The following is an 11835-nucleotide window of genomic DNA, read 5'->3' on the forward strand; positions in this document are numbered from 1 at the left end:
ATGGTAACAAATTCAGCCTAGGGGTACAAATGTGCTGTTTCAGCTGAGGTCAACAGGACTCGCACCCACTTACATCAGGACTGAATTTGGCCTCTGGTGCCATTGTGGAATAAATGCACATTTGGCCAAGTGAAAAGGGCACAGCAGTAGCTGCAAGTGCGAGAGACCATGAGGGGCAGGGGATGGCAGAACAACTTCACTCTGCCTATAGACTGAGTGCCACCTTAAATACTCTGTCTCTGCTCTGTGTGTCTGCTTTAGCATCTCTAGGCAGGCGCATGCTATTGCTTGACATGATAGCAAAAATTTTCAACATTAAAAGGGGGAAATGCTATTATAAATGTGCTGCAACAGTCAATGTGGATCTAAATTTTCTCCCAGTTATGGCTGGTTTTATTTAAAGCCTTTGCATGAGATACTTGGACAGACAGAACAGCTGTAAATTTTGAATGAACTCTATTTGGGGTGCAGATTTGAACGTGGGCTTTTTGGTTGTCACGCAATCACCATGTCTCCATGTCCATTCTGCTACAGCATAACTCCTTTTCCACTCCAAGAACCATATTTCAGTTTCTGGGCTACATTTCTAGGAACATAGCTGAGATTTAAGATATGTCAGAAGACCACCTCATACTTGTGAATGCTATTAGATGTGCATAACACAGAAATCTGAACAGAGAAATTCCGTGGGAGAAAGATAAAGAAAGAGAGACATTCTTGATTTTGAAATGGAGGAAGACAAATTTTTTTAGTGCTGTGTTTTTAACAATCCATCTGCTTTTCTGTGGAAAAAAAGCAATTTTATGATAAGCCCACTCATCAAAAATAATAAAAGCAGATATTAAAATAAAAAACCATGCTTATTTATTTTTTATTCTGTGTTTCTTGGTTAGAGTGATTTTACCTCTCTCATCTTCTCTATTCCCAGAGTGAAAATGTATGAGATGACAATCCATTCCTGTGTAGATGGCCACCGATCCATCTTCACTAATACTATATAATTGAACAGCATCAAGTAGCCTATATATGCCAGCTGTAAAGAAACAAAATGAATGTCAATAGTCACTCTGTTTATATGACTGAGCCAGTTTCTTGGGTATGATTTGATATTCCTAATCCACTGTAACCAGAGCTAAACAGACAAAAGAACAATCAGTGTTCTGAGTTGTCTCAAAATGCTTGCGTTAAATCACATACAGTGTGGAATCTGCAAAATACATGCACAAGCATCCTCTTCTCTAGCTACATCTGCCTCCTCAACAAAATTGTATTAATGCAGTCCCACTGGATCATCCCCACAGTGATGGGAACTCTTATACCACTATGTCAACTACCAAACTAAGTTACCTGTGTGAAGATTTTTTCCTCCCTGTTCACACAGCCTAGGCTGACTCTGGCATTCCAAATCCTTTTTCACAATCCTTGCCTGGAGCCTAGAAGGTCCTAGGTGTTGCTAGAGCTCTTCCTACCCAGTGTAGTGCTGACCTAACCTATACCATGATTCCTCCCTAAAACACTGCTACTCCTACTCACATTGCTGCAGCAAGTAGTCAGGCATAGCCTTGCCTTCATTTGCCTTGTATTTTTTGCAAGTTTTTACATGTAACTGTTTTGCTTTTCCTTCTCTAATATATCTACCTCCTGGCCTCATTTTTGATACAGTGAAAAGTGTGGATTATGTTTTTAGTTTCTTTTTCCTTTCTTTCTACATGCTGAATGTAATGAAATGGTCTGTCTAAAAAAGACAAGATAGGCAAAATGCATCATCAAGTTCGTAAAACTCAGAGAAACCTGACTGTCACACTGGAGCATGGGCTGTAGGAAGGGCGAATGGCTGTGGCTGGCGTCTGTAGTGGCCAGAATCCAACTGCCTGTCTACTTTCAAACAGCAGTCCTACAACAAAATGCATCTGAAAACATATTTAAATGAGAGAAAAGATTATTCAGTTCTGTGCATGAACATTTTAGTCACTGTGGCAGAAAGCCTATTCCATACATCTGTATTTCAATACAGTTTTTCTCTCTCAACTGCATGTTACTCACAACTATTGTATGCTTGGTGTCAGACTTAAGATGAAACAATCGCAGATAGGCTTGAGACTTTTGGGTAGGATTATTTCAGTGTTCAGGACCTCACAGAACAGGATTTATAGTCCCGTTGTATTTGTTAGAGAACTTCTGCTTTGTGTAAAAGCCACAGGGTTCTGGCTTTTCTACCAGCTGCTGGTTTGAAGGACACTGAAGAGAATTCTTTACATTGGTCATAACTAGAAGTACAGAGGTGACCAGCTGAACCACTGCTTCTTGTTTACATAAAACAGAGGAGGAAAGGGTCTTATACATCTTTCAGTTTGTATGTAATGATGGATTGCAACGCTCAGGTCTAGAGATTGGTCTTCTCTTAACACTCCCAAAGGAAACGGAGAGCAGTATTGACTTAGGTCAGCATCTAGGGTGTCAGCTGAGTCAGTAGAAACTCTGGCTGGGCAGGCAGAACCGCATGCACACCTCCCTAGCTAAAATAACACCTTCTACTATAGTGCAAAAAGCCAGGTGATACTGTTGCCTAACACTCCTCCTCTTAGATCTCGTGGATTATTAATTATCAGCAAATCTTATTAATTTGGTCTGACTCAGCAGCCTTTGGTGAGCATTTGCAGTCAGTGTGATGAAAGAACATAGGGACATTAAGGTTACAAAGGTGGCAGAAACTGCAAGAGCCCAAATGTAACTAGATACTTTTACTTCTTCTTGATTTTCTTTTGAGGTATTGGGGTTTTTTGGTTCTGGGTTTGGGTTTTTTTTTGCCAGTTCAAATTTACTGAAAATGGCTGAAAGTTTTGCTTGGCCAAAAAAAACCCCAAACCCAAACAGCCCAAAAAAGCATGTTGATTTAAGAATAAAATGATGCTGAAACTGCACCACTTTAACCCAAGGAACAAGTCCTTCAGACAGTGAGTGACACCCTCCTTCTCCCTCCCCAGACCTGTAACTTGCTCTTGCCTTCCAGGAGGATGTCCTGATCCCACACTGTGCTCAAACTTCAGTACAGCTGCCCATGCTGGTACTTAAGATTCTTTGAAAGTACTACTACACAAGTAGCTGAACCCACTTTTTCTTGCTTTTACATGGTTTAACAAAGAGCTAGGGGTTGCCATTTTCACCCCTGAGGGCAGTACCTGAAGAAACTGAGGAGAGGAATGCCTGCTAAGAAGTTTCTAGAGTGGGTTACTCCCTGCCCTTCTAGGGATGCTGTCCCATTCTATAGAAAATACTTGAATACTTATCGCGGTAAGGGACAAACCTGGAAATTGTACCAGCAGGAGAGTGCTTCAAGAGGAAGACTACCCTCCCCTTTTCTCACTGATTGCAATAATTAAATGATGATAAAGTGAAGTGGTCCCAAAATACAAAACTTAGGGCAAAGCTGTTTTGATGTTTAGAAGATGTCTCTTACTCAGGGTTCAATTCCCTCTGCAGTTATTCTGCCTCAGAAGAGGTAGAAATACGGCCTCTTACATTCTGGTAGCATCTCAGCCTAAAGTTAGTAATTAAAAGGGGGAGGCCATCCTCTTCTCCTCAAGCAATCTGTGAGATGAAACCTTTGAGTCACGGTTTGCAATGCAACAGCCACAAAACAGAACAGAGTAGTTGACTTTTGAAACTACTGCATGTCCAGAGAGAAAGGGTGAAGTTTTTTTGGTTGAGAAAAAGCTGTTTATTTTGGGTCATCTGCTGAGACAAAATGTTACTTACTCAAATATCCCCACATATAACCCACTCTTGTGTATTTTAAGAATGAAGGTAGATATAGCTATACAGTAATAGCACATAGGTAGACACAGAATAATTATTATAAATGGCATGCGATAGCCCTAAGTGTAGTTACTTTTCTTGCATTTTGGACTGTGGAATGTAAAATTTGGAGGATTTCTTCTGAAATCTATGATTAGTGTTTCTGCCTGTGTGATCGTAAAAAGTGTGACAGGCTGTGAATTGTAACCCTTATCTGAAAGTTGTTTTGCTTTTAGTCTCCAGGAGTTTCCCTATATATGCAACTGGTCAAGCACTAGAGCTAGAATCCACCTTAATTTGCTCTTCAAGGTCTGTGCAACCAAGATCCAGCTTTAATAAGTGACCTTGACTGAGACCTGCCTCAGGACATAAAACTGTAGGAACAGGTCTAAATGGAAATGCAATATTGATCTTTTTCTTCCATTTCAGAATTGAACTAACAGGGAGAGCCAGGATGCTTCTTTCTGTTTACAGTGTAAAGTCTTTTCTGGTTATGCATAAACTGCTAGCTATTTGCTAGCATAAACTGTCTAACACAGTCCAGTCTCTGTTGAAGTGAGTTGTTCCTGCTGTTTGTAGACGTATTGCCTGCATCTCAGCAAGGTTATAGTTCTTACAAGAAGTCACGTACAGAAGGATGCATTCTTTGTGATTTGCTGTGCATTCAGCAGAATGATGGAAAATGCAACTGGGAAGGACCACCATCATCTGGCTAATTCCATGGTGCTGAGGCAGGATTAATAACAGTGTACCACAGTGTAAATATGTTTTGATAAGATAGACTTAGAATTCACTACTAATGGAAAATCTACTATCTCCTTACACAGTTTATGGCAGTACTTCTCAGAGCAGTTAGAAACTGTTTCCTAACATCTTACCTAGAACTGCCTTGCTGCAATTTAAACCATTACTTCTTGTCCTAATCAGCAAGGATTTGGAGATTACTCCATTTTGTTCCTCTCTGTAGCTACTTACACATATTTGAAGACGATTACATTCCTTCTGCAGACTTCTTTTTTCCAGAGAAAATAACCTCACTTCCTTAAATCTTTCCCCTGAAGTCATGTTTTACAGACCTCTTGAAACATCTTTCTTGTGTTTTTCTGTGTCCTTCAAACCAGTCCATACTTGTCTCATGATGCAGAAGCTGAACCGGGATAGAATATTTTAGCCAAGGAGACTGGAAGGATTAATTTCTGTGTTCATTTTAGTTTTTGATCTCATCCTTCTACATTCTAGTGCAATTTGCAAATTTAATAACTAATCTCTACTCCATCATCCAAGTTTTGAATGAAAATATCAGATAGCACCTGATGTAGGAGAGGCCCTAATGGAATCCTTTCCAATCCCTTCTTCCAGATTGATAGTGAATAATTAATATCTGCTCTTGAGGACTAATTGCCAAAAAGCTTTGTATCCACATAGTAACTTTAATATAGCAGTTATTAATTTATCTGCAAGAATACCCTGTAAAGTTTTTGACACTGTCTTTAGTCAAAATATATGACTTAGTTTTTTTTCTGTTCCATCTGCAAGGTCTGTTTCTTCATAAAACAGGGAGATTATACTGATTTGGCATAATTTATCCCTGAAAATGTACATTAGCTGCTACTCATGTCTTTGTTATCTTGTGAGTACTTACACAAACACTTTCTCTGAGAGACACTCTGCAGACGAGTCAAAACAGAACAAAGAAAAAATGTTCCAAGAAAAGACATGCTCTATCTGCTTCTTTTTTTCATCAATCGTTATACAATTTGGTATCATGATTCAGCCCAGCCTCCCATTGGGCTTACTATTGGGAGCTATCCCAATTCCTTGGGAGCACAGTCTGCAGCAAACTGCCACTTATCATTGTATTTGAAGAAAAACATACACAGTCATTCAAATTTTAACCATTAATTTCCTGAACGAAATGGTAGTTTTTAAAAGTCTTAGACAGGTTTGCAAGTGCTAGCTGACCTCCACAAAAGATTTTTATTAAACTGTTTATGGGTAAGCCCTCCAATGTATGCAGATGCAGACTTTCAATGAAACACACCAGAGGACTTTAATCCAGTTTCAGTATTTGTCCAAACAGTAGTAATATAACAAGAAAGATGTCTTACTGTGTAAAACCAAAATTTAACGATGGGAGCATTGTAGAACTCATAAATCTTTCTTCCAACAGGGATCAGTCTGTGCCTGCTCTGAACTTCCTCTTCCTCTTTCTTTCTTGAGGATTCTCCATTCCCTCGTCCCAGCATTGCCTACAAGAAAGGACATTTTTGTCTTTCTTTGTGAAAGACAAATTAAGCTATTTTTTGAAATTTCAAAAGGAAACTATTCAAAAGTTCTCTGATTTCTTGATCTTTAGACAAAACCAGCTGACTATAGCTAGGTGTAAAATACTTCGTTGTCAGATTATCTTTTTTGCAGGGAAGCTGCTGTTTAATACTTTGTACACCAAAAAAGCAATGCTTTGGCAGCAACTGTCAGCACCAGTGTGAAATCCTTGACTGGTGAACAAAAAAGGAGATGTAGAGAACATTTCTCCTTTTTGATGTATGGGCAGAAAATTTTTTACCTGACAACAGCTTTTTGTGGTGTACTTCTATACAATAAACAGATGCAGACAGAAAACAGGTAAGTGTTGGTTTTAAACAAAGAGAAGTTTATAAGGCTGAGACTGAGAGAGAACAACAGGGGGAAAGATGAGTTGGCAGTTGCTGGACTGGAAGCAATGAAGCCAGTGACTCTTTTTACGTTGATCACTGGACCTGTCACAGGCGATGATCCCACAGTGAACTTCACATGGATGTAGGGGACTGACCAGTAGAGCTCACTGCAGCATTAAGGCCTTGGATTGAAAGATCCTTCTATACAGTTGTAGCTTCTTCCATAATGAAGTTCCAGACTGCTCATGCACTGCCTCCGTTAGCCTTGATCTCACTGTTAACATTGCAGTTCAGACTCACTAAGGAGCTACACCAAGCTCCAGAAACATGTACTTAAGAAGTCCTTGGCTGTAAGCGCAAACCTAACAGGCAAAAGACAGTAATATTTTGTTTACTCTTAACTTCATGGTCAGCTGCAGAGAGGTGGAAGGAGTAACTAAACTATATGGTCACTGAAGTTGTTAATGCTTAAAAAAAGGTTTTCCTTTGTATTTAGAGTAGAGCTTGATCTATTAAATGTTCTTTCTGAAACAATTATTTTGTGAATAGTAGACTAAGAGTGGATTTTAGGTCACTGTGCCCTGAGCAAAGTTTTACTATTTAGTTTGTGGAAGCACCTATGGATTGTAGCACTCCTGCACATGAAAGCATTATTATTACTCTCCACATGGTCCCTTATATTCTTAAGTTTGACTATGCACAGATGTTGCCCTGCACATTTTTAATAAAGTAGAACAAAGATTCAGGACACCAGTATACTGCACTGAAACTAACTTGCTGTAGCCTTCTCTGATGAAGTTACCTATTTCCTTTATATTTTTAAGCCTGCAGATTCTAAGTTTATTGCCATAAATGCAGATAAACCAATGCATTCTAAAAAATTAAATATACCTCCTGTTGATTATCATAGAGTACATAAAACCCCTGAAAAGTCCATCAAGAGTTTCGTAAAAAAGGAAAGAGATGAAGTGGCTGTTAAGCAGAGGAGGAGTTCTTACTAGATAAGCAGATAGTCTGCAAGAACATGAGACTTTCTGAATGTAAGTATAGTAGCAGAGATTACAGAACCTTCACAGAAGCCCAAGTATTGTTACATTAATTCTACAAAACCAAAGTGATTCCCTGATCTGTATCAGGGACTGTTTATTCGGGAAAAAAGGTAGAATATGATCTGAATGCTTTGGGGAAATTATAGCCCAAGAAGGTTCTCATTTCTTTGCTTCTCTCTACCTCCTGACGCTGTTTTAGGGAAAGCTGCCATCTGGTGCTACAGAGTTTTCTGCAGCTTTTCCCAAGGCTTTGTCTCTGCTGTCCTCTGGTGCTCAAGAATTTTGCAGCAGAGTGAAAATAAATGCTGGCAGCTTTAACAAATGAGCAGTGCCGTGCTTCAGTGAAAGGGATTATTTTACAGAGTTTAAATCCTTCAAAATTTTATGAATTTACTAATTCTGAGACACCCTGGGCTGTCACTGGAATCAGTGAGTTGTGGATGTTTTTAGGATGAGGCTCTTTCAGTACCTGGATTTATGCTTTAGTTCATGGATGCTGATTTCCTGTTTGCTGTTGCTTTCTTGTTGATAATGATGCTGTTATTTTATCTTGTTACAATTATTTTTGAATCAATTGTGTCATATAATACTAACCTCTACCCTCCCCCATGCTACAGATGGAGCATTGCTCTGAGATGGCTGGGGATTAGATTTGACCTGATGTCCCCAACTGTTAATTATATCACAGTATTAACAAACTGAAAAGCCTTCCCATTAGAAACATACAGAAATAACCTAAGTGACTGTGTTAACAAAATAGCTGCAATGCTGCATGTGAACAAATGTGTTTTCCCTTGGAGGGGGAAGAAATAGGGTGGGAATAACTCAAGGCACCGCTCTGTGTGGGCGGCATTTCTTTCTCTAAGACACCCTTTTGTCCATGATTCACCATGAGTCATGCAAGGTAAGCCCGACAGCAGCTCAACTACATTGTAAAGTACAGTACAACTGCATCATTTTAGCCTGAGGGGATTGATGTGTGCATAGTTTTTACATGGAGATTTTTCTAATCAGGATTCTGTTGGTTTTGAGTAAGGTTTTTTGGGGGCCAGATTTTGTTTTATGTAATTGAGGACCGTTCACTGACAGGGAACTAGGACAGTTTTGGGTTGTGCATTTTTGCATTAATATATGTTAATGATCCTATAATGTATTTTCCAGTTTTATAATTAAACAACAGGAATTTCAGTCCTGCTAGAATGATCACAGGCTCTTCAAATTTTATCCTTAGTGAAATCTACACATTGTATATAGCTTACCCCATATTCACACAGAACTAGTGTGGAAAATGTACGTAGCTGGGTGGATATACTACAACTATCTCTGCACACCCCATCGTATCCTGCACTATGTATGGAAATGCTGCCTCCATGGTAGTTGTTCTAGGGTTACTGTTCCCTGCCTTGAAATACTGGTAGGAAAAAAGTTTTAATGCCTTTGAGTTAGAGGTCTATAAAATTGGATTTTGCATGTCCTCGGTGGTTCTTTAAGGTGAGTACAGAGTGGCAGGGCTAGTACCAGAAGCTCAGTCATCCTGGCTGCTAAGCACGGTGAAGGACACGGAGAGTGACAGGGCAGTTGTGTGGTGGTAGTATGGGGGGTTTCCAAAACCCTTGGAGAAACAATGGGAAATCCTTCCTTATGGAGAGAGGGCCAGCACTTCTGCCTTGTGACTGCCAGCAGGGCCTGCCACTCTGCCGTTTTCCAGACGAGCTGAAGGGGTGCCTTGCTGCTGGAATGTGAGATGCTGCAAGGACCGTCCCCAACAGGGTGGGTGAGATGTGCCAGGGGCACAAAGACACTAGTCTTCAGCCTTTCCTATCTTAAGAACTGTATTTTTAGTGATGCAATATTTGGTTAGTTCTTGCCATGGAGAAAAGGCTAAACATACATACTACAGATGAGATAATGTGAGCCCAGAGGCCAACACAACTAGCTTTGCTGCTGCTGAAAAATCATAACTCAGACTCTCAGTGATGCCCATGGAAGTCTAAACTTCCTATTTGATGTGGAAAATTAGAATAAAATGAGCAAAACAACAACTGAAATATCTTCTAAAGAACTTACATGAGTTGTTCTGTATTAAGGTATTTTACTGGGGAACTCTTAATACCCAAACAATACGGCACTGAATAGGGATAAGGATGCTCCTAGTTATGGCTTCCAGAATCAGTGTTATTTTGGGAGAAGGGTAGATTGCTGCGGTTTCTGATTGACGTAAAAATCAGCAACTTATTAAGGCCCTGATCAGGACATTGTACAAATACAAAATGTCCCTGGCCTTTAGACTTTAGTGCCCTTCTACTCCTCCATGTCTAATATTCAGGATTAATGACTGGCAGCTGGCAGCTCCATGCATAAACTATGGTAAATTCCTTGGTGCTGAGGGAGTGGTGATGAGAGCAGTATTCAAGCGTGTTTTTGTGAGTTGCTGCTATAAGGAAATTCTGTTGCCTAGCATCTAGGTGTTAAAGAAATGTGTGCCCAGCACTCTCATATGTCTGTTATAAAGTTAAAAGCAGGTGTGAGTAACAAGTAGCTTACAGGGAATAAACACTACATCTTTATACTATATCCAAATGTTCAGCTACTCACCAGATACTTTGAGAGGAGCATAAAACAAATACAGACTCGTATGCAGGTGCACCCATGCGAAGACTTACTTCGCTGTTGCTGTAGTCTGTCTGATCACATTATTCTGTGCAAATGAGGTGTAAAATAGTGCAAAAATCACTGTTGCCCTGTACCTCATGCACTCTGCACAAGTGCAGTCCGGAGGAAGAAACGGACTCTTTTGGCCTATCATTAGTCACCTGGGATTAGCAGTGCAGGACACACAGGACTTCATAAGAAATCAATGAACAGACCTTGACTGTATGTGATCTCTTAGCAGTACTTTTATAAAAATACATATGGACATAATATTATAGGAATACAGAGACTAGAGAAGTGTTCATTGGGAATGATTAGAAATAGAATGAGACAGATTGTTTGGATGATACATTATTTGCCAGAAATGGACTTTTGAGGTGAGCAAAATGATATATAGTTCATCAATTTTGTTTGTTTAAGTTTTAAGCTAAACAAAGCTCAGAAACCCAACCATGGAAAATTTTTGAAAATATTTTAAACAATCATGTGCCAATTAAACAAATGAATAAAAAAGAACTACAATAATCACACAAAAAAATCTATTTGTTTGTCCTGAAAGGAAAAAATGTGGAGAAAAATATGCAGGTCATTCTGAACACAATAGTCGCAAGCTACGGTTAGGGTGAGTGCCTGATCTATTGAGCCAGAGTTCAGCAATTGATTAAACATTTGTGATATCACATCACAATCAATTATTAATCTTCATGAACTATGAAAGAAGTATCCTTAATATAAGTGTGGCTAAAGGGAAACTTCACGAAGACACTTCCCAAACAGTCTAGCAGGCATCCTCTCATCAGTGAAGAGACCCAACCTAACTTAGGCCAGACCATTTGACTAAGGCTGGACGAATGCAAAACTTCAATCTAATATATTTTCCTATATTTAAAACATGTCAGGTAGGAACATTCTCCCTGACACAGTGCCTGAAGGTGACTAAATAAAACTGGCTATGGCATCTAACCATAGAAATACATGCAAAGGTCTTTTTGCTAGCAAATTATCTCCCCTCACCACTGAAGGGCACTTGAGTGAAGAAGCTGTGTTAGGAGTCCTAAAGCACAGTATAGATTATACACAGAAATATTAAGTCAGCAGTAATGTACCAAAGATATGGTTTCTAAACTTGCTGGACTCCACAGAAACAGTTCTTATTTTATAGAAAAGGCTGCAACTGTCTGAAACTTCACTAGAATGACGCATCAAATTTGAAGGAGTTAAGGGCAGAGTCAATGATAGGAAAGAGCAATAGGACTGTCAGCACATGGAAGGGAGAAGGGAGGGAACATCTAAGACTCGTCTGGAAAAGCAGATCCAGTTCAGACATCACTTCCTTGTAGCAGGAGTCAGAAGGTAAAAAGGAAACACAGTATTGTAGACAAGAAACCAGGAGCTGGGATAACTGCAGAGAGATGGAAATGACTGCCTCCCCAAATTTCTCCCCATTGCCAAGAAAAAGGCAGCTTGCAAAGTGCTTATTTGATTTGAATAGGCACTTCATAAGTGGATCAGAAGCCAGGGGTAGTAAATTGCAATTAATAGCTAATGAGCAGAGAATGGCCAATTGCTGCTATTCTGGCTTCTGGTCCTTCCCAACGGCCAGGTTCTTGCCTGCAAACGGGTCCTGTAGGTGGGTCTTGTGGGCTGCTCCTTCGGCTTGCCTGCATATTGGGTCCTGTAGG

At 39.7% G+C, this 11835-nt stretch overlaps 1 protein-coding gene across 1 annotated transcript in view; it reads right to left on the reverse strand.

Annotated features, from left to right (window-relative positions):
- Nucleotides 1-11835, reverse strand: part of TRPM3 (transient receptor potential cation channel, subfamily M, member 3) — a gene marked incomplete at its 5' end in the record, with an annotated part of 67107 nt that overhangs the window by 27952 nt on the left and 27320 nt on the right. The window contains 2 exons of the mRNA XM_009704806.1: nt 905-1033; nt 5904-6044. Coding sequence (XP_009703108.1) covers nt 905-1033; nt 5904-6044 — 270 coding nt within the window. The remainder of the gene's footprint in view (nt 1-904; nt 1034-5903; nt 6045-11835) is intronic.

The sequence above is a fragment of the Cariama cristata genome, unplaced genomic scaffold (genome assembly GCF_000690535.1).
Source record: "Cariama cristata isolate BGI_N322 unplaced genomic scaffold, ASM69053v1 scaffold10917, whole genome shotgun sequence".
NCBI classification, from domain to species: domain Eukaryota; kingdom Metazoa; phylum Chordata; class Aves; order Cariamiformes; family Cariamidae; genus Cariama; species Cariama cristata.